Source organism: Macrosteles quadrilineatus, unplaced genomic scaffold (genome assembly GCF_028750875.1).
Source record: "Macrosteles quadrilineatus isolate MER2022 unplaced genomic scaffold, UCM_ALF_1.0 Scaffold_1__1_contigs__length_201487025, whole genome shotgun sequence".
Lineage (NCBI taxonomy): Eukaryota > Metazoa > Arthropoda > Insecta > Hemiptera > Cicadellidae > Macrosteles > Macrosteles quadrilineatus.
Window position 1 is genome coordinate 15,528,804 of NW_026542594.1, and position 26,052 is coordinate 15,554,855.

The 26,052-nt window shown below is 35.8% G+C and overlaps 2 protein-coding genes across 2 annotated transcripts in view; one reads left to right on the plus strand and one right to left on the minus strand.

Moving 5' to 3' along the window:
• LOC129004275 (SEC14-like protein 3) overlaps positions 1-8,515 on the plus strand; it is a 92,867-nt gene extending 84,352 nt beyond the window's left edge. Inside the window, exon 10 of the mRNA XM_054432794.1 lies at positions 5,552-8,515. Within this exon, the coding sequence (XP_054288769.1) occupies positions 5,552-5,661 (110 nt within the window). The 3' untranslated portion in view covers positions 5,662-8,515. The remainder of the gene's footprint in view (positions 1-5,551) is intronic.
• Positions 8,516-10,453: 1,938 nt separating this feature from the next.
• LOC129004281 (thioredoxin domain-containing protein 17-like) overlaps positions 10,454-26,052 on the minus strand; it is a 34,810-nt gene continuing 19,211 nt past the window's right edge. The window contains exons 2-3 of the mRNA XM_054432809.1: positions 14,950-15,031; positions 10,454-10,662 (exon numbers count right to left, since the gene is read on the minus strand). Of these exons, the coding sequence (XP_054288784.1) occupies positions 10,512-10,662; positions 14,950-15,031 (233 nt within the window). The 3' untranslated portion in view covers positions 10,454-10,511. The remainder of the gene's footprint in view (positions 10,663-14,949; positions 15,032-26,052) is intronic.

The following is a 26,052-nucleotide window of genomic DNA, read 5'->3' on the forward strand; positions in this document are numbered from 1 at the left end:
TTATATTCTCTGAGATCTTCTTATTACAGATGATGGATAAAAATTCTTTGTCCTGTGTGATGCTTGAGGAGAGTCATTTGGTTTGTTTACCACTTGTGCATGTTTCTGTGACTCAGACTCTGAGGCTTCATCGGACTGTTCATTTAAAGATACTAGTGTAGAGCGCATTTGATCAACATGGCATTTAACCATTAAACCTTCAACTTCAACTTCATAATGGCAGTTTCCTAATATTTTTACCACCTTACCAAATTTCCATTTAGGATGATTACTTCTGTAGTCTCGAACTTGAACGTTATCGCCGGTGCTAAAACATCTTAAGGTACCAACGCCTTCTGTGTCAGAGATCCTTTTTGCCTTTAGCAGATCAATTCTCGTACGTATACTCCGTTTGAACATCATCTCCGCAGGGCTTCTTCCTGTACTTATGTTCATAACTTTACGGGTTTGTAGAAGGAATCTACATAGGTTTGTATGGATGTCTCCAGATTCTTCAGCCATTGCACTTAGTTTCCTTTTTAGAGTTTGTACATAACGTTCCCCTTGTCCATTTGAAGCTGGGTGATATGGTGCCATCAGTTTATGTTGAATACCATTGGATTCCATAAAATGTTTAAATTCATGTGAAATGAAAGCAGGACCATTATCACTAACAATTGTACTTGGAATGCCGAATCTTGCAAACATTTTTCTTAAGATTCTTATAGAAGAGAAACTAGATATGCTTTTTGTTTCCTTTACCTCCAACCACTTTGTATATGAATCTACTGCTATGAAAAAGTATGTACCTCTGAATGGTCCTGCATGATCTATGTGCACCCTTTCCCAAGGAATATTGGAGTTTGGCCATGGTTCATGGTACTTTGGAGGATCGTTTTTATTGAATGCACATGGTTTACATGAATTTTCATAGTTTTCTATGTCAGAATTCACTGTAGGCCACCAACAATACTGCCTGGCTAGTTCTTTCATTTTTGTTATGCCTGTGTGAGCTTCATGTAGTTCTTTCAGAATAGTTTTTCGTAAAGCACATGGAATTACAACTCGAACTCCTCTAAATAAACATCCGTTTTCAATTGACAGTTCTCCCTCTAAACCTTTGTATTGTTCAGGCTTCGTAATGTAAGAGGATGTCATTAGTGCATTGTATACCAACTTTATATAATGGATGTATCTTAGTTGCGAGGTTGGGTAGAAACCTGTGATAATAGTTTACAAGCCCAAGAAACTGCTTCAATTCAGTAACGTTAGTGGGTATGGGACATTTCAAAACAGCTTCTATCTTATCATGGCTCTTATGCAATCCTTTTCCATCAATTTTGTATCCTAAGTAGTTCACAGACTCTTGAAAAAATTTACTTTTATTCTTGTTTATGTGCAAGTTGTTTTCCTTCAAACATTCCAAAACCTTGATCGTGCGTAGTTTTGTTTCTTCAATACTCCTTCCTTGAACTATTATATCATCAAAGAAAACAGCAGTACCTTCCAGTCCAGTTAAAACTGAGTCCATGTAGCGTTGCCATATGTTTGGAGCTGTTTTTATTCCAAACATAAGTCTATTTACCTTAAAAACTCCCATATGGGTACTTATGGCTTGAAGGTTGGCACTATCATCCATTTGGTGTAAATACGCCTTATGTAAGTCCAAGGTTGTAAAGTATTGTCCTCCATTTAACTTGTCAAATATCTCTTCAATCCTGGGAATAGGATAGTGATCATTTTGCAGTTGGGAATTTACAGTTACTTTATAATCAGCACATATTCTTACTGTTCCATCTTCTTTCAATATAATGGGTGTTCCCCATTCTGAATTGGTTACCTTTGAAATGATGCCCTTTTCTTCCAGTAAGCACAATTCGTCTTCTATTTTAGTTTTTAATGCAACAGGAGGGACACGGTATTTAATAAAAATGGGTCTTGAATCAGGCTTTAATGGAAGATTGACTTGTTTATCTGGTGCAATTCCTACTTCTTTTGAAAATAGGGATTCATATGTGTCAAAAATGTCTTGTTTTATATTATTTTCCTTTATGGTGTTTTGCTTGTAAGAACTAGGACTCGCCATGTGATTTACGTCATGAATAGATATGTCAAAGTTACGAATCCATTCGCGCCCAAATATATTATCAACATTATTTTGTACAACAAAAATTCTACCTTTCATTGTTTTTGAACCTAACTTCACTTTAACTTCACTTGTTCCAGTTAGCCTAACTTAATCGATTCCCCTGAGTAGGTTTTTAGCTTAACATTTGGGACTTCTGTAATTTTCTTGTGTGGGAATAATCGTTTGAAGGTATTTAATGACATAGATGATACAGCAGCTCCCGTATCATACTCCATTGAGCATTGTACTCCATCTAGAAGCGGTGTTACTAAGTATTTGTCATTGAATTTGGATGACAAAGAATTGAGTTGTAGGTAGCTCTTCAGTGATAGTGAAAGAATTACTTGTACCATATGTTTCTTCATTTTCACTGGAATAATCTTTATCCGTAGAGTCAATTTGTTTTTGAAATGCCTTACCTTTGTTCATTTTACTCGCCTTCAAACAAACAGCAGCAGTATGACCCTTACCATTGCATGTAAAACAAGTGGCATTGCGTAGCTTGCATTCATTTGCTTTATGGTTAGATTTACCACACCTAAAACACTTGCCTTTCAAATCATCTATTGATACAAAGCTGTTGGATTTTGATGGTTTTTTTATGGTTTTACTGATTTTATTTACAATAGCTGGTGATGTCATATCATTGTTACCTTGTTTCGATATCTCGAAAGATAGCTAACTCATACGCTCTTTGTAAAGTCAAGGAATCTTCTTGTAGAAGCCTTTCTCCTATCTCTTTGCTGTACAAACCTCTAATGAACTGGGTGCGTAAGTGGGTGTCAATCGTACTGGATTTGCACTTTGAACAGGAAAAATTACAGTGTAGAGTCATGCTACGAAGTTCTTTCATGTATGTGGAAATAGATTCACCCGATTGTTGTGAACGCATGTAAAACTTATGTTGTTCAGCAACTTCATTTGGTGTTGGACAAAGGTAATCTTTGAGTAGCTTGACCAGTTCATTATACGATTTAGTATTTGGTAAGTCTGGGGCGCATAAATCATTTAAGAGTTGAAAATTCTTTGGACTAAGGCAGCTAATTAACACCTGCACGCGTGTTTTGTCATCATCCTCCCCCCCTAATCCATTCAATTCAAGATAGTTAGTGAGCCTAAGTAAGTAGGTTGTAAATGTTTCATTACATTCATCATAAGGCTCCAACTTTTGAAGTGGGGGACGAATCTTTTGTTCCTTTTCTTCACTAAACTTCTCTTGTAGAAATAACAGTAATGCTTGATTTATTTCTCTTTGAGTCGTCGCCATTATTGTATATTAAACACCAACTTTAAGAACAGTTATTTATTAACAAGCTTAACAAGGTTCATAATGTAAAGATGTAGGAACTCTAACTGAAGTCTTATTTTGTTTGTTTTGCATTCATAATAAACAAAGAACATTTAATTTAATATTATCAGCTGATTGTATGTACAGGATATAATAGATTATTCTTTGGATCTAATGGTGTTAAAAGTGTTTTATAGTCAGCTAAACATTTGATTGCCTGACTAATTACAGGGTTCATCAACAATACTGTCTGATGTTTACTGCTAACTATGGTATCCATCATCTCAAAATAGTATCGAATTGAGTCATCTGTTACCCAATTTCCTCCTAACAACGAGCAAGCTAACCTAATATTATGTTCTTTGGAAGTGTCTGGTATTTTGACATTTTGAATATTTTGAATTGTTTCATTTGTCTTTTCTGTTGGTAAATCAAAGTTACTAATCAATGAATCAGGGAAAATTGACAAACTTGACTCAGGACCTAAGCTGTGTGGAGAATCATGATATTCTATGCTGCAAACCTCTGTATTTCCTGCTTGACTGCTTTTTGATGTAGGAAAGTTAAAATTGTCAATAGTCAGGGATAACTTGTTCTCAGAAATGTATTTCTGTAGCTCCATTTTAGATCTAAAAACTTTTCCCTTTGGCGATGTAATGTACACATCAATTTTTCCTGCACTTAAACCTTTTTTTTTCTAATGACTTCTTTCCTTCCCCATACGGGAAGGTACTAAATTATTTACATCTATGATTTGATTTAAACACAATAGAAAACAGACAATTTTATCTACATTATATATACAAATACAAATAAATATTGCGAAACAGTCAACCCTACAACTATTTGATTAAAATAAGGGCATCAATAATAATATCCTAGTGACTGTAGTATAGAGATAACAATGTTATGGCATTAACAATGCTGCTTAATCAGTTTGTTTGTAAACAGAAGGTTGACAGGTGGTTTGACAAGCAGCCAATGTGGGTACATAGTTCACTGATGGAGCTTGAGTTTTCAGCGATGGGTGGGGGTGGGGTGGGAGCTCTACATGATAATTTGTTGAAACATGAAGTAGTCACATCCAGAGTCAAACCAGTTCTATTTCCTGTCTCTCAGTTAACAAAAAGTAAAATTTGTATTTCAGTGAGTGTGATTAAACTTTGTAGTAATATAATTATTGAAGAGAGACCTAACGTTTTAAATTAGTTTTTATTACTGTAGTGTATCAAATAAAGTGTTATGGTTATAAACTTTCAGCACTGAAACATGTGGTTTCCAGCAATAAAAAGTGTGAGTTTTAGTTTTCCACTTTTGATAAATATTTTTGATAATAGGGCCATATTTAGTCTTTTATAGATATATTCAAATACATTACCAAACATCTTTTACATAGATTTTAAACACTTTCAAAAGGTCTAAACCACCAAAATGAAACTTTAAAAACTTCACAAATCCTGACTGCAATACAAAGTAGCAGACGACTTACTCAGTTACTATAATAATCGTGCTTGCTATCTCGGGTATTCAAATGCCTCTCAATTTGTCATTAACCCACCACATTACTGTCTTTAAAAGAAAGAACTCCAATGATAATGCGAAACTTAAATCCACTGAATCTGTGCAACGTTACCAGACTAACGATAAAAAAAATGACGTCAAAATTGATTAAAGCAAAAATTATCAGTTGTAGGTTTAAAGGAGAAATAGTCTTAATCCCAAGAATACTGATTTCATCCGAATTGCCCTCTGAATTTAAGCAAATACAATTTCCTTAGTGTCTTGCTTTTGCAATCACCATTATAAGGCTCTAGGGCAATCCCTGACTATCGTCGGTTTAAATGTAGAAAAAACAAGCTTTTCACACAGACAGATGTATTTTGTTAGCACAGCAACGCGCGCTGGGTAACTGCTAGTTATATTTATTTGTAAACATTGTAGCTCAAAAAGTCTGACATTGGCCCACTTAAAACCCTCTGGGGCGGAGCCCTTTTGACGGATCAGTTGAAGAGTCAGTTAGTTAATCTCAGTCAGTAACAAAGCTGTCATCTCATTAATTCAACGCTCATAATTCTTATTCACTGATTTTGCATGGTACTGTAGTTAACCTAACCTTTATAATAGCATAGGGTCTAATCTTGTTTTTATTGTTTCAGACACAGTCATCTTTGACAACTCGTACAGTTACCTCCGCAACAAGAAAGTCCATTACTCTATTTCTGTGATACCTCCGGGGGATCCAGAAGATGATACGGCAGAAGAATAGCATTTACCTACAGTTAGATTCTACGTTTTCACCCATTCCTCATCGTACAACAGCACAAATCCGTCTGTGTCTTCTTACCACCAGCATTTAGAGGCAGTCTTAGAATTGTGGTGAAGCCTATAAGAGGTTCATACACTCAAGTGTCCATTTTTTTCCAAAAAAAGACTACAATATTATGACCTATTTGCCAAGGCAGAATTAAATGTGTTACCCCTTATTTTAGCAACCCATTGCTATAATTACATTTCAATTTAAAAAGCAATTATTTATTTTAAATGTGTTTTCCTCAAAATTGTGTAGGCTGTCCTATTTGAAACAAGTCTGAAATACTTATAAAATCAAATAGTGTGTGTTTTTTATAATGCAACCCAAATTACGAGTACTGTGAGATACTATTTAACGACAAAACCAGCTCATATATTGGTATCCTTGTCTCCTTTACTTCATTTCTAATCAAATAATGTGCATTTCATACTTATTTATACATTTTGTAAATAAGTATACTTCATTCACAATATTTAGGCGGTTTAAGGGGAAGAAATCTATTCCCTCCACTTGACCCTTACCTTCAAAATAATAGCTCAACATACATTGAATACAAAACACCTCCGCCGCAGCAAACTTGCTGACTAAGCGAATTTCCATTTGTCTGAATTGATTTTCAATTAAATTTATTTAAATTACATTAGGTTTAACGAGTACCTAGGATTGCTGCATACATGTTTATCCGCCTTACACCTTTAAACCAAATTTCATCAAAATCGGACAAAAATTACTCAAGTTTATCACGTTCAAGGAAACATATACATATAAATTTGAACGAATGGTGTTTTTGGCCTCTGGGGACATCAAAACTATAAAGTAAATCAGTCCCGGGCCTAGGTCTTACCGTGCCACCTACGGTAATAGCTACTTCCCTATAGGGAAATTCGCTAAAAAGGTGGTGGAGGAACTTCCTCTCAAACCGCCTAAATATTGTGAAGGGAGTGTAAGAGGGAAGGAGTATAAGAAAGGAGGTTTAGTGTTATTGTAAGTAAGACAAAACTTTGTGTTTTCTCAAGCTCAAATAAAATATGTGTTGTAGGTAATTTTTTTGTTTTTTCCTACCGATCCGGTTTCCTTATATGTTTGACAAGTCTATTAACAGTTTATTTATATAGTACTAAAATTACACCTGGATACTTTCAACCAATTTCAAACCTTTCTTGGGAAAAAACCAATGATTTACTTTTAACCTAATCTTCTACAACACATAACTCATTTACAATAAATTCGTAATACAGTTAAGTCTTGATTATCCGACCTAAACCGGCCGTGGCAAGGTCGGATAAGCAAAAATGTCGGAAAACACGAACATTTATAAAAATGACGATTACACTAACGTTGTGACTGCGGAAAGACTTGACATGGTGATGATCCCAAAGATCGCAGATGTTGAAAATTGTGTTGTGATCGCAGGAGATGTTGAAGATGGCGCCGTGAGTACAAGGAGTGTTGAAGATAGTGCGTAAATGGGAAATATGTTGACGATCACACCCCGAGTGTGGAATATGATGACAATAGTGCCATGATCGGGGGATTCATTCAAGATGGCACCGTGACTGCGAAACATGTTGACGATGGTGTCACGACAATGAGACATGATGACTATGGCGCCGCGATCATGGGAGATCTTCACGCTGGCGTTGTAACCGCGAGATGTGTTGACGATCGCGCCACGGAGGAAGGTCGAATAACCGAAACTCTACAGTAACACTAAACCTCATATAACTAAACAACAATGCAAATCAGCTGGAGCTTATTGGCAATGAAGTAAAGAAAACAGATACCAATATATGAGCTTGTTTTGTTGACAGTACTTGTAATTTTGGTTGCGTTAAAAAAAACCCTATATTTTATAATAAAATGAATTAACTAGGTATTCAAATGTAGGTATGTTGGGTATGTCACAATAGATATGTTACAAAATGACAATTTTATCTAAAAAAAAGTCGCTAAATTTGTCATACAAAAAATTTATTAAGTACCTGTAATCATTGACTATTGGAATAGTCAAAGCTATAATTAAATGGTCTCAGTTAATAATAGGAAATTTATAAAAGGCAGCCAAGATAATGAAATCTGAGATAGTAAATTATCACTGTAATGCTGCCTCCTAACCATCCACACTTTTTAACAGATTTCTCTTGTAAATTTAATTCAAGGACTAAAGTTGTTTGTTTTCTACAAAACGTTAAAGTTTTACGATGATACATACCATCAACTTTGGACAGTAAAATTTCAATCATTTGGCTGGGCCAAATTTAATACACAGAAACATCTTAAGCTGGGTTTTCCTAGGCGCGGAAGTGGAGAGCGGAGAGAGGAACGCGGAGAGCGGACTCCACTTGTCTTAGGTAATTTAATGTTACCGTTTTCCTAGAAGCGGAGCGGAACACCAAATTAATCTCTTTTCCGCTCTCTGCGTTCCTCTCTCCGCGCCTAGGAAAACCCAGCTTAAGATATAATATGACAAGATTCTAAGAGGCAATAAATAATCAATAAACCATAGGCATAGGCTGATTTTCATCAATATAATGCCTACATTAGATTTAGCTCTCGAAATACCTCATAACCATGCTTAATGATACAATAAAAAAACAATCACATGAAATTGAAAACATTCTCTATAGAAATACAAAAGTAGAATATTTTGCAAATAAATGTTATACTGTATTATGTAAGGTTTCCGTTGTGCTCAAGTAGAGTAGTTATAAAGTAAGAACATAGCACCAAATATATTAATTATTTAATTATGTATAATATATATTAAGTTTAACATGTACTGTACAGTTATTACAAAGAAATACACAATTCAGATTGATTTTTGTTAAGATTAATTTCCTACCTCCATATTCAATATATTAATCGTAATGTAATCTACACTTAAAGACGAGTGAAGTTTGCTAGAAGGCCTCCTCCAAAACAAGGCTGTAGCGAGACAAAAGTGGCAAACACAACTATCCCTGCCTTGCCTACCAAAACAGCTTTTGCACTAGTTCATAAGGCCGCACACTATGCAGCATTTCACCAAGCAAGTGTTGAAAGGCAAAATGTTTCGCTGGGTACGAGCTCCCCATGTATTTCAATGGGACGCCGCACACTGATCAAGCAAATGTTGCGAGGCGCCTTGAAACATTTGAGCAGTTGCTCAACGAATGGATCCCATACAGCACGATCTTGGATGTTTCAAGGAGCAAAACATTCTGCGCATGCGCCAAATCCCTTCTAGCTAGAAAAGCTTAGTGGCTTTCAAAATTCAATTGACCGTTTGTTGTTAAAAAATAACTCTTCTTTGAAAAATGACTTTTTAAGTTTTTGTTAAAAATTAACAATCATATTTTGAATTGAAAAATATTGTTGTTTAATTTTTCTTTGTTAGTACAGTCCATGCAAATTAGTAAAATAATTAAGAAATTTGCAAGGTTACTAAATTAATAAATAGTTGTAAAATCTCAGAATACAAACTCAGTTAAATCTGTATTGATGCCTACTCTATCCCTATGTAAATATTACATTATCAACTACTAAAGATAACATTCAAGGGCAACAGTAATACCTTATCTCAGACATAACATTATGTTAAATGTTTGGTTTATTTTGGAACGAATCAAAGAAGCTATACAGATCATCTCACACCATTCTACACTTATTCTTCACTCATATTTCAATTAAAATACGCACCTAGGTCCCCATCTCAATTAATTGATATTTGAATGAAAATAAACAGATTTTAGGATATTCATTTAATTATGCAATATCACTAATGAGCTAATAGCTTAGTTTAAATAATACCTTTATACCCAAAATAACACTTTTGTCAACCAGAAAGGCCTTCTCTTCGTAAGTTGTAATCCCAATTTAATGAAAACAATATTATTGAAAAGGCCCCGACAAAATGTTCTATTATCAATCACTGTTCTGTCTTACACCTCAACCTTTAAATCCTACCAAACTATAAAGACTATCTACCTGGCTGTTATGAGTAAGCTTTAGAGAGCATCACATGAAATAACTAACAGAGAAAATAGGTTCTTGATAGTAATGCAATTGACTTACGAGAAATTGTTAAACTTTGGTTATCTTCAATAGAAACTATAGTAGATACTGGTGGGTAATCCAGGTATTCAAACCTATCTGATACTCGTTGAAAGATTATTGCTACGGTACCTATTTGAGCGAAAACTACTGTAGTACTACTGAGTACTGCAGCAGGTTTATCATATTGTTATATCATCTCTTTGATTTTTAAACATGACTACTGTTAAGGTTCAAACAAATAAATCGATGACAAATAACTTCATTTTTGGAGGATTTGGGTTTTTGTGATTCAGCAGCGTGCTTTAAGTACGTCTGATCTTAAATACCATAATCAATAACTCAAATTAAAGCTGGTATTTCACGGAAGGTTCTTAGATCAAAACATATAGGATAACGGTAGATAGAATTCAGTAATAAATATATCTAAAATAATATTCCATATCCAAGAAATAATCAAATTTATGTTTTTCAATTGAGTAATACAGTATCTTGAACTTATCTGGTTCATACTATCAGACCAAAATTATGACAATCGGTCGGGTAGAAGAGCCAAGCCGACTTGGAAAAGAAAATCCAATAATCTTCAATATATAGATTTGCTTAAACCTGTTGCTTTAACAATGCCTTGATTTTCTACACACTGATTGGTTAACTTTACTGTGAATATTTTACATTGAATTTGGAAATCCTGTAATGAAATATGAAAAAATACTTTTAACAGCTAAAAATATATATTTATTTGGAATGATCACATGGCAAAAGTCTTGTCGTTAGTCGTCTTCAAACGCCATACTGATAACATCGGGGTTTTCTAAATCTGCCCCTTCCAGACGTTGCGGCCCTCCCCATCTGATGACAGTTGGTATTGAGCTCACATGGGCCTTCTTGTCCTTACGAAAGGGGCAGTTTTGGTCCTTCCAGCTGAAATATAACACAAAAATGTTTAAATGTCAAATATAAATGGAGTAACACTCAACTTGACACAATATCTTACAAAAATCACTCATAAAAATTGGACTTAGGATTTATAGCTAGATGTCTGCCACTCAGGCAAAATCCAAGTATTACAGTAGACCCTCTCTAATCCGGCACTGCACCACTCTCGCACTTCAGTAATCCGACGTCTTTTGACGGGTGAGGTCTTCTGCGATCACGGCAAAATTCTTATTATGTCCCGCGGCCGTGTAGACATTATCATCCACTCCCGCGGTCATGGAAACGTCATCATGCGCGATCGTGGCAAAATCATTAACATCTCCCGCGGACGTTTAGACGTTATCAACAACTCCCAAGATTACGGAAACATCATTGTCGTCGTGCCCGATCGCGGCATTAGCGGTTTCCGATCTCGCGATCTTCGGAGAAGTGTTTTAAGAGTTTTGATTGATAACATTCCAGTAATCAGGCGGTCCTATAACTGCCGGATTATTGAGAGTCTACTGTATACTTAATACAATAAGTGTTTTCCCTGTAACAACCCTTTTTCAGCCATCCTACTTTTAACCAATTCTTACAATTATTGAGGTACTATCATTTTAAAGTTTACTAGAGGTCGTCCAGTGGTTGAAAACTCAACCAAAAATATCTACAGTAATGTGACTTCTTTATTTTCCCCCCACGCTGTAAATAAAACATGTAATTGGAATTTCTTCCATTTGTTTTGATTTTATATTTATATTTTGTTGTTATATTGTCACCAGCATGGCAACCCATAAGACCAATGTACATTTTTTTTATTTCAAATTTATTTTTTGTGCTTATTTCTGAGCCTATTTTAGTTTATAAAGGGATTCTGCACACCTACAGGAAAATATCTTTTTAGCAGTATGTGCAGATTTTCCCTAAGATGCACACGAGCTGAGAAAAATGGTTTTAAAGAAACATGCTAGCATATTAATATATAGATGATCTAGCAAAGGGACGAATGGTGACAAAAACTGTTAATTCCTTTAGAGCCTCACTCCTCTTATGTTTCATTCATTTCAATTAGAGAGTTAATTTTCAAAGATCCAGTGATACTGATCAACTTCTTTAATGACAATTAAAGTAATAGCTGATCCTTGAGTTGTGAATGTTTAACCACAGTTAGAATGTGAACAAGCAACCTATCTATTACTAATTGTATGTTATCTATTTTATTTATTTTGCATGTTAACAATGACACTGTCTATTGCATGTATGTAATGCTGAAGGACAATAAATGATTATGATTCTGATTCAAGGGCGGTCCCGGGGTGGGGGGGGGTTAAGAGGGTCGTGACCCCCCAAAATCTTTTTTTTACAGATAAACTATTATATATTAAAGGGGAACTCGAGTAATTTTAATTGTAAAAGGTTCAACCAAATTCATTGTAATCTATACACTTGTGGCAAACAATATTAATTAATTTAATTAAAATTTAATTTATTTATTAATTTTACAAACTCTAACATAAATAAATAAAGCAAAGTCGGGTTTTGCTGCTAGTATAATTTACTGTCCAATTTTTGTTCATTGATCGAGGTTTTTTTTTATCATCCAAATCAAAAATTCACACATTATTTCTCATCTGTGTCAACGCCAAAGCCACTATGCAGACGTCGCCCTGTGGCCACCGCGTCGTCTGCCACAAGTGCTTCGTCAAGACCATCCAGATGTCTTAAAATCTCGGGATTGTTCAGACTATTTTTTTGGTACGTTGTGAACTAAGTAGGGAAGATTGGCAGACGACGCATGCTTTCAGGCATATACGACAGTGTCCTATGCTGGCGTTCAGCCGCATTCTTCTTATTTAATTCTTCCGCATTTAATATTATCATTCATTTTAACCTAGATGATTGAAAACTTGAAAGTATTGACAATTGGATAAAGAGGAGTACAAAGATAATAGGGTAGAAGGGGGGAATTGGGTACTAGGTTTTGTAAAATGTACTTTGTATGCTAAAACAAATTGCATCACTTTACAACTTTTACGCCTTCATTTAAAGGCTTCCAATAGACATCTTTTCACTTATTTTCAGACCTGCAAGTTGTTTTGTTCTATTAAAAATATATATATATATATTTCATACCCAATTACCCCAAAGGGGGGAATTGGGTACTACACCTATTATACATTAAAATGACCTATTAAAAATTCTGGGAAAATGGGTGTTATTAAGAAAACACAAATAAGCATTTTAAGACAAGTTTTAGTCTCTTATCATTATTTTTGACAATTTTATAAAGCGTTAAAGTTATTTTTTGAAAACTTTACAGTTTTTCAAAGATATTTCTTTGTAATAAATCCTTATAACCTAGGGTTATAAAAATTGTATTAATTGTAGCTTCTTAGACATACTTAAACATAAAACAAGTTGGATTATTCTAACTTATTACAAAAAAAAGTTATAAGAAGACAAAACTTTGAAAAACTCTTATGGTCTTCTGCCTCTAAGCCGATGTGACGGGGGAATTGGGTACTAAGCCATAATTTCTTTAATATTCAATGCACAGAAGTCATACCAACCTAAAGCAATTCTTAACTACCCCCTAAAAGCATATTTTAACTAAAAAAACACAGATGTATTGTTATCAGGCAAAAAAAAATATAGTACCCATTTTCCCATGAGGGGGCAATTGGGTACTAACATTTTCAACCCCTAAAAAATACACTTAAAAGTCAATTTAAAAATTCCTAAACTTCAGAAAATTACTATTAGTATGTATACTTTGCTCTTATGAGATAAAAGTAAATATTTTGCAGTAACTGAAATTTTTATATTGTTTCCAAGGTTACTCGGACCAAGTTTGATAGGCACTTTAAAAATTGAAAAACGTAAGGGGTGAACAAATTATTTTTTAACTCGTTTCAATTTCAATATAACAACCTAAAATAAATTTGAGGTTTATAAAACATAACTAGCTATCACTACAGATTTTTTAATTCTTTCTAATAAAAGACATGTATTTTTTAAAAAATTTCAAAAAAGTTCATACCCAATTACCCCTAATACCCAATTCCCCCCTTCTACCCTAATATAAAGAATAAATAAGTTGTATCAATAGTCAACAATTTTAAGGTGGTAGAATATTAATTTATACGAGTTAAACATTATGAATTTGTAATTATAGAATGTAATTCAATGATTACCGTGGTCAATTTTAAAACATTCAATATTTAAATAGTATTCATATTTTCTTAATTAAATGACCTGATATCATATTTAAGAATAGCGCAAACCAATATGAGAACACTGATTCCTAACCAATTAAATCTGCAGGCCAAACCTACATGGTCACGGTGGCAGTGACGGTGACGGGCAACGCTAGTTGGGTAGTTAGTGTACTTTGTGTATGTTAACTCCTGCTTCTTCGATAAAAAAAGTTGTGGTTTGAAATCTTGGTTTGATTTTGGAATACATTTTCTGTTTGCCATGCATATCGGCACCAGTTGAAAGGGTATTTTCGCACTTCAATAATGCTTGGGGGAAAGGTAGAACCTTGATGCAAGAGTCCATTACAAAAACATAAATTTTATTATTTTTTTATTTTTTTACTGAATGTGTTGTATTTTTGCGGTACCGGTATTGCTTCGTTGTTAAAACCACATGTTAATAAAATTCCACAAGTCTCAATAATGCCAAAACTTCACGTTGCATGTTTACTTTTTTATAATTTTTTGCACTTTGAAATAAGACGGGAAAGCTTGTACACATTAAGTTATAATTTACTTTTTTATGTATCAATGGCTTAAAAATCACTCAGTTACGAACATCTTCTGGATTTTAACCCAAATAGGAATTCAGTCTTGTAAGGTAAGGTATTATACTATAATATATTTAAAGACAGCTTATTTCATGTAGTTTAAGAAAATATACAATGTTTAAGTATAACTTCAGTTAAAGTTTGTATCTGGATGTTTAGATAAAACTCGGCAAAAGTGCCTAAATAATCGTGACTTTGGGAGGTTGTCAATGCGACACCTTAGAGGGTTAAAGAATAAAGACAGCTTTCTCAAATAGAAGGCTCATTGATGATTTGATAATAAGACTCTCATAACATTCTAACATCACAGACTAATGTGCTCATTTGCCATTGAGTAATAAATTAAATTTGGAATTTTTATAAATCTGTCCATGTTTCATTGCCCTAGATTATTTAGGAATGGTAGCTTTTGTATGAAAGTTCATTTGATAAACTCCATTTTACTTTTACAGAATCAAACATTAGCTTCAAATAAAACTCACTATTCTGGCTGACCCACATGAACCACCACAAAATGGATGGAATCTGGTAACTTGTTGATAACTTCATCAATCAAAGGTTCAGCTGAAAAAAAAATCATCTTTAAAACTTGATAAAAATAGAATATTTTGGATAGTGCTCTATTTCTATAAAATTGGTGCCGGAACTGTAGGTAATCTATTTAATGTGATTAGTAACTATATATGCCAATATTTTAATCTTTCCGAAAAAGAGATACCAGCACTCCATTCCGTCATGTTCCCTCACAAATCTAGTACTGATTATGGATATTTTTAGTTATTGACATGTTGCTAATAAATTTCATTCAGCGATATTTATTACCGCATACCCATATTAGTTATATGGGGCTTAAAAATTTTCTAAAACAAAAAAGTATAGAGAGTAAGACTGATTCAACCCCCAACAATTTTCAACCAAAGTTTTATTTACAATACATATTCAATACAATATCAAATATTTTTTGTATATGTTAATCATAACTTTTTCTTTTCAATATTGACCTATATGTACTTTGAAGGTCTTGTATTCTTATTCTTTTCCCCAATATGCCTAATTTAAGAATAATTCATATCACACTTAAGTGTAAGCTTGAGGACATGTTGCAAAGTAGGATGATGTAGACCTATTTCCTATGAATTATATGAAAGAAGTTCAGAAAATTTTGTCTGAAATTAACAGACTACTGGCATAGGCCATGGCAGACAGATGGTGTCAGAAAGGCCATATTTACCGACATACAGACCAGCCTGTGGAGAGCCATCTTCAAACTTTATTGCCGAGATCCATTCAAGAACGATCCCTTTCCCAGTAATACTCTCGCACAGACAGGTGAACTCCTCATGTGTTGCACACTTGACCTAACCGAAGCACCCTCAATTTATTGCACTACCTGCTCCCAAGACACAGTCGCTCCTGCCATGGTCTGCTTGCATGTAATATCACTCAAGTAGTCTACTGATTGATTTAGATACGTCTCTCAAATTTTATTAGGGGGGTTAGTTTTAATAATTATTTTTAGGCCGTGAAGGTTTGAGCGCGCTCGACAACAATGTCAAACATGTCCACGGCAAGTCAAGTCTCCTAGTTCGTGACTTGGCCGCTGCGACCTCGGGGCGCTGACGTAGACGTGGTTGGGAGAAGCCGAGACCAGCGGACAGTGGACATTTCTTGAGACAGTCGATGGCGAGCGCTTGTTCGCCAAACAACCTCCCTCAAGAGCGGGCAGTCGACGGCGAGCGCATGTTCGCTACACACCCTCTCCTGAGATATATAGCGGACCTGCTGCGAGAATAAGTTGTGGATGCGATACGCAACGAGCGCAAAAATAAAGGCGATAATATTAAGCGAAATAAGTATTGACATGCGTAAGTACTGCATTGTATCCTTACATTATTAGTATTATTTTCCCGTTTTACTTTGGCGAGTAGAAGTTAATATTCTTTACGATCACCTTAGTTGTAAGAGATTAGCGTATTGTATTTCTCAGGCTGGCACTGAAGTGCCACAGTAGCCTACACTTTTTAGTTTATTTATCTAAAGTGGTTTTATTTTATTTTATCCAAAAGTATTTCATTTCATTATTTTGTTATTGCGCAAAGACGACATTTTATTTCACTACGAGAGTTTTATTTTTAGTTTTCATTTGAGAAGCGATACCTTTTTGTTAGTACTAGAAGCTGGTCACGTATTTTAGTTCACATAGAAGTATCGTATTTAGTGCCGATATATTCCTAGTCAGTGCGTCGTTGTGCATACAACCATAGTATACTCGTGCGTGTAGGACGACGAAGGTACCATCTACGAAGATCGAGAAGCGGTTAGCGAGCGACGGAGACTGTTAGCGAGAACCCTGGACTACTCGAGTTGTCCGAGCAAATCGGAGGTAAGATTAGGATAGGTTGAACCTACCCGAAATAAACACCTCACAAAGTGGCGCCCGAACAAGGACCTTGAATTTCCGTTATTATCGTAATATTCGAACGTACTTCACGTATTGGCGCCCGAACGGTAGAATCGATTATTGTAGTGATTTTTCTTTGGAAAATAAGAAAAAGCGAAAATGGTAGGTTCGAGTGTTAGCGCGAACACTACGCCTAAAATGGTCAGAGCGGTGACTGAAACGACCGCGAAAACTACGACTACGACTGCCGGGTCTTCACAAGCTCAAGTAGCACAAACTATTTCACAACCAACTGTGCGAACACAAGTGGGAACATCGACTTTAAATTTTCCCACTACGACAGCAGAGGCTACTCAGCCTCAAGTAGCTACAACTACGTCACAGTTAATGGTACCAACGACTTTAAATTTATTTACTACGACTGATCGTACATTGACGTCTAAGAGTCCCTCAGAGGATGACCCGCGAATTGGGTGGATTCACACGTTAACCAAGGATGAACTTCGTTACGAAATGAGTCGATACGGTTTGGCTAATATGGGGACAGTTGACGAACTTCGAAAGTCATTTTGTAAATTTTGGAAACATGGCATTCCCCGAGCAGTGTACGGTAATGACGTGAATGTTAGCGTGGACGGTGCATCTGCACTTCCACTCGGCTACGACACGGGATATGTCGACTCGCAAACGGGTGACAGTGACATACGAAGTACGGAACTTGACAGAGTACGGGAGATAGTTGGTTTGCCTCCAGGAACCAACTTTGAGGACATTTGTCGTTCGTTATCAAGCCTAACAATGCGCGCTGATAACAATCAGGCCAACAAACAGGCTAGTAGTTATCCAGTTGATATAACACAATCAGATCGTTTTAAAAATTCCGAGGGGTTAGTGTATAGTACACTAACCAGACCATGTGTTAACTATGCTTTCGACACTTCCCACTCTACCGATTCGATTCATCGACCTACGGTGTCCGGTACTGGTCAGCGACCGTACGGTGGGTTCGCGAGCGAACAACTAGGTATTCCTACACAGGCAAGCGTGAATCACGGATTCAGTAGTGGTTTGCCTTTGTGTCACGAAAATCCTAACGTAGTTCGTAAGGTTGGTGTTGACGTCTCTGCGTTGTGTAATCTAGTTTGAAAGTGGAACGTTCGTTTTTACGGCTCTAAAGACCCCATTCCTTTCTTGGAACGCCTTCATCTGAACCAGCAAGAAATCCATCATCAACAAATATAGCAAGATGAATACTGCCATTTGTAAAAACACAACGGTCAGACTGAGTTTGTTTTAAGCCATATTTTAGTAAGCAGTTTGTAAACAACTGGTTCCATTTAAGTGGAGCTTGTTTAAGTCCATATAAAGTCTTTCTTAATTTCAAAACTTTATCTTTATGATCAAACCCTTCAGGTACACACATATAAATTTCTTCATCTAAATTTCCATAGAGAAAAGCAGTTTTAACATCAAATTGCATTAGTTTGAGATTTTGTTTGGCAGCTAATGAAAATAACAAACGTAAAGTTGAATTACTTACAACTGGGCTGTAGGTTTCTTCATAGTCTATACCTTTTTCTTGGGCAAAACCTCTTACATCTAGTCTCGCTTTGTATTTTCCGTTATCCTTTCTTGTTAATACCCACTTGTTACTTAGGATCTTCTTGTTTAATGTTTGCTTTATGTCAACCACTTCCCACGTTTCATTCTCAATAAGGGAGCTTTTCTCATCCTCAATTGCTTGTAGCCAATTTTTTTTATCTGGTCCTTTGATTGCTTCTTCATATGTCAACAACACAAACTCTTTATATCTTTCAGGTAGTTTAGTTTTTCTTCTTAGTTTGATGCTTTGTGTAGTATCAGTATTACTTAAACTTGGCTGTTCTTCATTGATTTCATTTTTGTCTGAAACCAACTCAAACTCTACTTCATTATTACTTATCTCACTTAGATTATCTGCACTCTCAATATCTTCATTTTCATTTTCGTCTTCTTTCTGGTCATTTTCATTTTTGTCTTCTTTCTTATCATTTTCATTTTTGTCTCCTTTCTGGTCATTCTCTGTTGTATTTTCAGAGAAAGTAACCTCACCACCATTATTAGTTATTGCAGAAACAGACAACAAGTTTTCACTGAGTTCAGGAACATATAGCACATTATTCAGGATACATTCTTTGGATTTTACAGTTCCACTCGTTGAAGCTAACATGGTTTGATTTTTCTTAGCAACATATATTTCAGAAGAAATATTTTGTTTATTACTTAACAAATCTGCACAATTTTTTATAATGTGAAGATGTGCCTGAATCAACAACCCATTCAGATACAAAGTTTACAGTCCCACTATTACCCCGAACATTTTGTCCATCATCATACGACAAAAATGACACAGTTTTACTAGCGACATTTAGGTTCTGGCTTTTTCTAAAGTAACAATTTTTTTCATTATGATTTGACTTTTTACATATATTACAAAATAAATTTGGCTTTACATTTCTTTTTTCAAACTTGTTAACAAAATTTTTTACATTTCCACAGGTGTTTGCTAGATGACCAACAGCATTGCATTTAAAACATCGCCTTTCATTATCAGAGTTAGCCCAATTGTGTGTAGGTTTCTTGCAGTATTTTGCTTTATGGCCTGGAATTTTACAGTTGTGACAAACAACTTGGAATGCAAGATTTTTCTCTAGGCTTACCTCATTTAACTCACTTCTTGACTCTTCTGCTAACAGTCTCGCGTTGGATTTGCCAATGTCTTTTCTTCATTGGGCATTGATTCCCAGGCAGTTACAAAATACTTAAATCTATCTGGCAGACTGACAAGAATTTTTGATATTATCATTTTTTCATCAATATCTTGTTTTAAAGTTTTTAGTCTGTGTGCTATGTTTTCAATTCTACTTATGTGAGAACTTATATCAGAATTAGGCTCATACCTGAGGTTAAAGAATTCTTGGAATAACGAGTACTTCTGCTGCTCTGAGTCTCTTTCATAAATATTACACAGCTTCAAAAACATTTCTCTTGAGTTTTCACAGTTAATGATATGTAACATCGGTCCCTTCTCAATAGAACTAACTATACACTTCTGAGCCTTGGCATCTCTTTTAATCCAATCAGCCTTCTTCTTTCCATCGCCCATATCTTCAAGTTTCTCAGAACCATCAACAATACTCATCAAATCACTGGATTGAAATATTATTTTAATCTGAAATTTCCACAATGGAAAAGTTTCAACTCCTTTGAGTTTTTCTACGAAATCATCTTCTTTTACTGATGCCATTGTTAGTCTTACTTTTACTTTTTCACTCACCTTCACTACACTTTAACTCTTAGGGTTTTACTAGAAGATTACTTCTTGTTTTTACAGTTATGGTTGAATTAATGGATTTTTCTGGGCCCGTAACCTGTTGACTTAAGAGAAAGTAAATTACTAACACCTAAGGTTTTACTGTTACAATAATTATCTTTCATTTTACTGAAGTACACACACACAACATTTTTACTCAAACATAACTTATTCAAGAATTCTCATGTTACAATAAAAACAATCCTAACTATTTACACATGATCAGCTGTTACCAACATAAATTAAATTAAATACAGGACAAGTAACAGCAAACATATTATATACAAATAAAATTACATTCAACACTGACAAATACAGATTGTAGGAGTAGAACACACTTGCATGGCATGTTCCATGCATATACTCAATTCATTATAAAAAATATAAACTAAACAGCACCATTGCAATAAAACACCAGTTCAAACCACACACCTGTGCTGACGACGTACAGATATACGCCATCAGCGCCAGTGGTTGACTGGACTATGGTGTCTGGGCGTCCGCGTTTTGGCTCACGTAGATCCATTGTGTTACATATCGATGGGAGTGACATGCTGTCACTTTAGCAGCCTCTCACACACTGCCATTGCCATAGCGGTCGACACGACGTAGACTTACTACGGAAAGAATCTATTTCAGCGCTCCAAGCGCCCGGTGTCTGGAACTATCCGAGGCAAGATACACCAATGAGGAAAGAGGAGGTAAACTGAGGCAAGATACACCATCGAGGAAAGAGAGAGGCATCTGAGGCAAGATACACCAATGGATCATGGTGGATATCCACCAATGTGATATCCACATATCACATTGGATATCTACATATCACATTGGATATCTACATATCACATTGGATATCTACATATCACACATATCAGTGACAGCTAGAAAAAATAATCCATCCGAACAGATGTTCGTTATTTCATAGATGTCGTATTCTCCAAACAGATGATTAGTATTTGATAAAGACGTATGTGGTAGACATAAGGAGAAAACTTGACAAAAATCCACAAAATTGGGTTTTGAACGTCATCAGTCAGGTTATTTCAAAAGTAGCGATGCATGTTTTAATGGCTAAATACACTCTCGCCAATTCAGTGAACACAAAAAACTATTTGAATCCCTATCGTAAAGCTCGACGTAATGCATACATTAGCAGAGTACCCATCCTTTGTACAGGGTTGGCATCCTATTTCGTATTCGTATTTCAGAAGACGACTTGTTCATTTTTACATGCAAAGACTACTTAAAATGCCTTCTGGGCCATGACAGAGAGAAAGTGAGATAACACATTAAAAGCTTTTTAAAGTATAAACGCAAACATAACCGAAAAATACATTATTTTGAACAATGCACAGACAAAACTCTAATTTTATTTATAGATATTTTATTTACACAACCTTCCGATTAAGAGTATTTTTTCACTTCTATAAAAGATTTTCTTTCTCATAACGCTTGATGAACGACTTATGCACCTAATAAAAACTTTCTTAAATAGACTTACCTACAATCCTAACAAACTACTGTTGCAGTAAACTAAACAACCATGGGCGAATATTTCTTACTTTACTGTTACACATGTTTGAAATTTACATATTGCATAAACACTACTTTGTGCCTGTTGGCTACTATGAATCGTTCGGATTAATTTCAGATATTAAACTTTGTTGATATACACGAGGTAAATTGACCTCCATGATACCCATTAATTATACACAGGTACCATATTACCACACTACAAATTAAATTCTACAATACACAGTACGATACACAGTTTTATCCAAACTAACGATCAAAAACCCCAAATAAAATTGTTATTTGACTCAACAGATCAATGCATATAAGCGAATCTCAACTTCCGATGCAGTTAAATAATACAATGGCAGAGGAATGCGCGAGACCGAGGACAAGGTCACGGCACGGTTGCTATAGAAACTTACAATCGCGTGCAAATATCAACTACAGTACAACTAACTGTCTTCGGATGGCAGATTGCATAACAAACACCCCGCGTGTGTACTGCTCGACGGAGATAGTACTTTCGGTTGGCAACACTGGCTTTTAGCCTCGAGCGACGTGGTTCGACCATGGGACGCGCCTCAAACTCCTTCCTTCCCATAGCCTTTTAGTATTGCAGATGCATTATTCTAACTGCCACCAATGGTTCCCACACTCCACACCTTGACTACTTCCTTCACCACTTCCTTCATCGTGGACCTGTTTCCCTTCCTTCCCATAGCATTTTTAGAATTGCAGATACATTATTCTAACTGCAAAGGCTTCCCACACTCCAGACTGCTTGCCTTGACTACTTCCTTCACCACTTCTTACGTCGTGGACCTATTTCCCTCCCTTCCCAAAGCATTTAAGAATTGCAGATAGATTAATCTAACTGTCACAAAGGGTTCCCACAATCCGGACTGCTCGCCTTGACTACTTTCTTTACTACGTCCTATGTCATGGACCTGTTTACCTTCCTTCTCATAGCATTTTATTATTGCCGATACATTAATCTAACTGTCACAAAGGGTTCCCACACTCCGGACTGCTCGCCTTGACTACTTCCTCCACCACTTCTTACGTCGTAGTCCTGTTTCCCTGACTTTCCATCGCATTTTAGTATTGCAAATACATTAATCTAACTGTTACCAACGGTTCCCACACTCTGAAATGCTCACATTTAACACTTCCTTCACCACTTCCTATGTCCTGGACCGGTTTCCCTCCCTTCTCATAGCATTTTTTTATTGCAGATTTATTAATCTAACTGTCACAAAGGGTTTCCACACTCCGCACTGCTCACCTTTACCACTTCCTTCACCACTCCCTACGTCGTGGACCTGTTTCCCCCCCCTTTGCATAGCGTTTTAGTATGAAAAAAGACTAACATCTTTGACTATTTAATAGTCAATGCCAACATTAAATTGAATAATGTAAAAAGCTGCTTGGTTCTAAATATATATATATATATATATTATATATTTGTAATGTAAAGGTGAATTTTAATACTGAACATAAACAGGGCCGGTTCTAGGAATTTTTCAGAGTTAAGCGAACACCCGAATTAGCGCCACTTAGGATTCTCCCCACCACAAACCATTAAAATAACTTTACCGTATTTGTGAATTTTCTCCCAATAATTTTGAGAAGAACTTTTCTATAAGTTTAGGTTAGAAGAATACTTGCAATATAAGACTGTTTATTATTCGCAGAAATTTAACATTTTTACACTTTTACTCATCATATAAACTTTAGCAAAACCAAAGGCCGTAATGCTAGTCAAGCATGACGTCACGATAGAAGACGGCAATGATGTAATGTTTGCCGTTTGTGATCAGCTGTTTGTTTTAATCTTTCCTTGGAAAATAAATAAATAAATACCTACGTCATTGCCGTCTTCTATCGTGACTTCTTTGGGCTGACTGGACTCGCCACCAGATGATTTCAACAAAAATCTACTCATTGTTTTGGCTTGTTTTTTATCTTCCTCTTCCAAATTCGCCGTACGCTTTCGATAAAAAGTGCCACACGTTTTCTTTTTTTCTGCCATTGTTTTCTTAGTATCGGCTCGCAAGATGTTTGACTCATTTTCAGTTTTTACTTTCTTCTTATTTAATGTGCTAATTATAAATTAAACTTAAAACACTCGTAATCATTCGCTTATCAACAATCATGAATCATCAAAACAACGCCAATACGATACCGATACGGTATACGTATAAAACCAAAAGAGTGCTAATACAACGTAATGCTCTGCTCTATGGATAAAACACAGAAGGGAGGGAAGGGAGGGGGACGTTTCTTGTTGTGATAAGTGGCGCTGCGCGCTTGCTTATCTCGAGCACGAGCATGAGCGAGTCGTGAAATGAAACCCACAGGCGCCGCACCGTACGCTGCCGAGCGTCAGCTCATCGAAAGATGAGCTATATTATATTATATGATTATATTATATAATCATTATATACAAATCGAAACTGCAAATGGCATTGAGTCCTTGAGTTGTAGTGATGTAAAAATATACACATTTTTCAAATGCTGTTGGTACAAACAGAATAAATGCCTCTATTGTGGTATATTTGAACTCTGAGCGAAAATAAACAAAATTACGTTGTTCACGCAAAAAAAATTGTTCCGTTGGCGCCACGGCGCCACTTTTTCGTGGCGCCATATGCGGCCGCGTAGTTTGCGTATGGGTTAAACCGGCCCTGAACATAAACTGTATATAACTGCCGACTAATATTGTAAAGTGTACAGTACGTCGACATCGTACTGTACGTCTAGGGTCAGGGATGGGGTGTTGTAAGTAAATACACTGGTTACATTTTGAAAGGCTCAGAGGGCCGCAAAGGGTATATGATGTTGAAGGGTCTAAGACATGGTGTGGACTGATGTGAGGAGAGGGGATTTAGGCTGTGTTCGGAAAGGTGGTGTGATAGTGGCGTGATATGACGTCATGGGAAATAGCCATGAGCTGCTTTATTAGGAATATCACCTGATTTTACAAATTGCCAACCTAAACAGAGATTGTGGTAACATGATGGTACGAGTGTCAAACTATTGTAACATTATGGTACGAATTATCAGAATATGGTACATAAAGTTCAATTTATTATTCTGAAAGTTGTGAAATTATAATGATATATATTCATACACGCCAAACTGTTTACTCCATGCATGAAAGAGCTTAGAGTAAAAGTCGTTCTCTCTGTCTTAAGTAGACAACAAAATTGTTGGTCGCAAAACGTAAACAAATAAAAAGAAGAAGAAGGTAGCTCCTAATGTTATTCTTATGGGACAAATTTAAAAACGTATTTTTAGGTTTTTATAATTACTACTGAATGGAATCGTCTAGAATTTTAATGGTGCCTTCCCACTGGTGTCATAATTGTGCAAAATTTGAACTCTATAAGTGCAATGTTTCTTGAGTTTTGATGCGAACACACTCACTCACAGACAAGCGGATAACTTTTCTCCGACTCCGCTATACATGATACATAGATTCGTTCACTTCGTTCGATCATCTGTGTTTTTGTTATTTGTTTTTTTTTAGACTCTTTAAAATGTCCAAGAGATAAAATAGTAAATTTTGTGTTTTCAGGGTAAAAAAAGAGAAAACCCATTTTTTACCCCATAAACCCCCACCCCCCCCCCCCCCCCCCCGTCACCATGGTCCGATCATGCTGGTTCGCGAACTCATTCAAGTTTATCTACAGTGGTGGCAATAGCGGGCCCGCAAGCTAGGGGGGCCCGTGAGCCTTGACCGGGATTTTCGGTAAATTTTACCGGCACACGATTAGTCGAGGCGCTGAGGGGGTTTGAGCATGCATAAAAGTGTAACGAAATTTGACTTTTGATTGTTGCTATGGGTACCTAGTAGATAAAGAAAATCGATGTTGTCGCATTTCTAGGTGGATAATAACATGGGTGGGAGGGGGTGAAGTTGGGGGGCCGCCCGGGGGGCCGCCGCGCACAAAATAGCTTATATCTCGAGAACCAAAAGTCATATGAATACGTTAGACATGTCAAACTGTGCAGAGAAATGCATTCTACAAATAGATTATGTAGTAGTTTCACGGAAATTGACAAGAAGTTACTAAAAATTATATTTTTTAAATTTACGATAAGTATAATCAGGAGTATAATGGTTTTTGTTGTTGTTTAGAACCATTAATTTTTTAATTGACAACTTTTGAGAGTAGTACACTATAGGTAAATAGTACTTCTGTATAATGAAACTATTGCGGTACATAACTTAACAGCTATACAATCCTCAGATCCAATAAACATAACACAAACAAAGGCGCAAAACGCGTCGCGGTCATTGTTCCTGCTGCC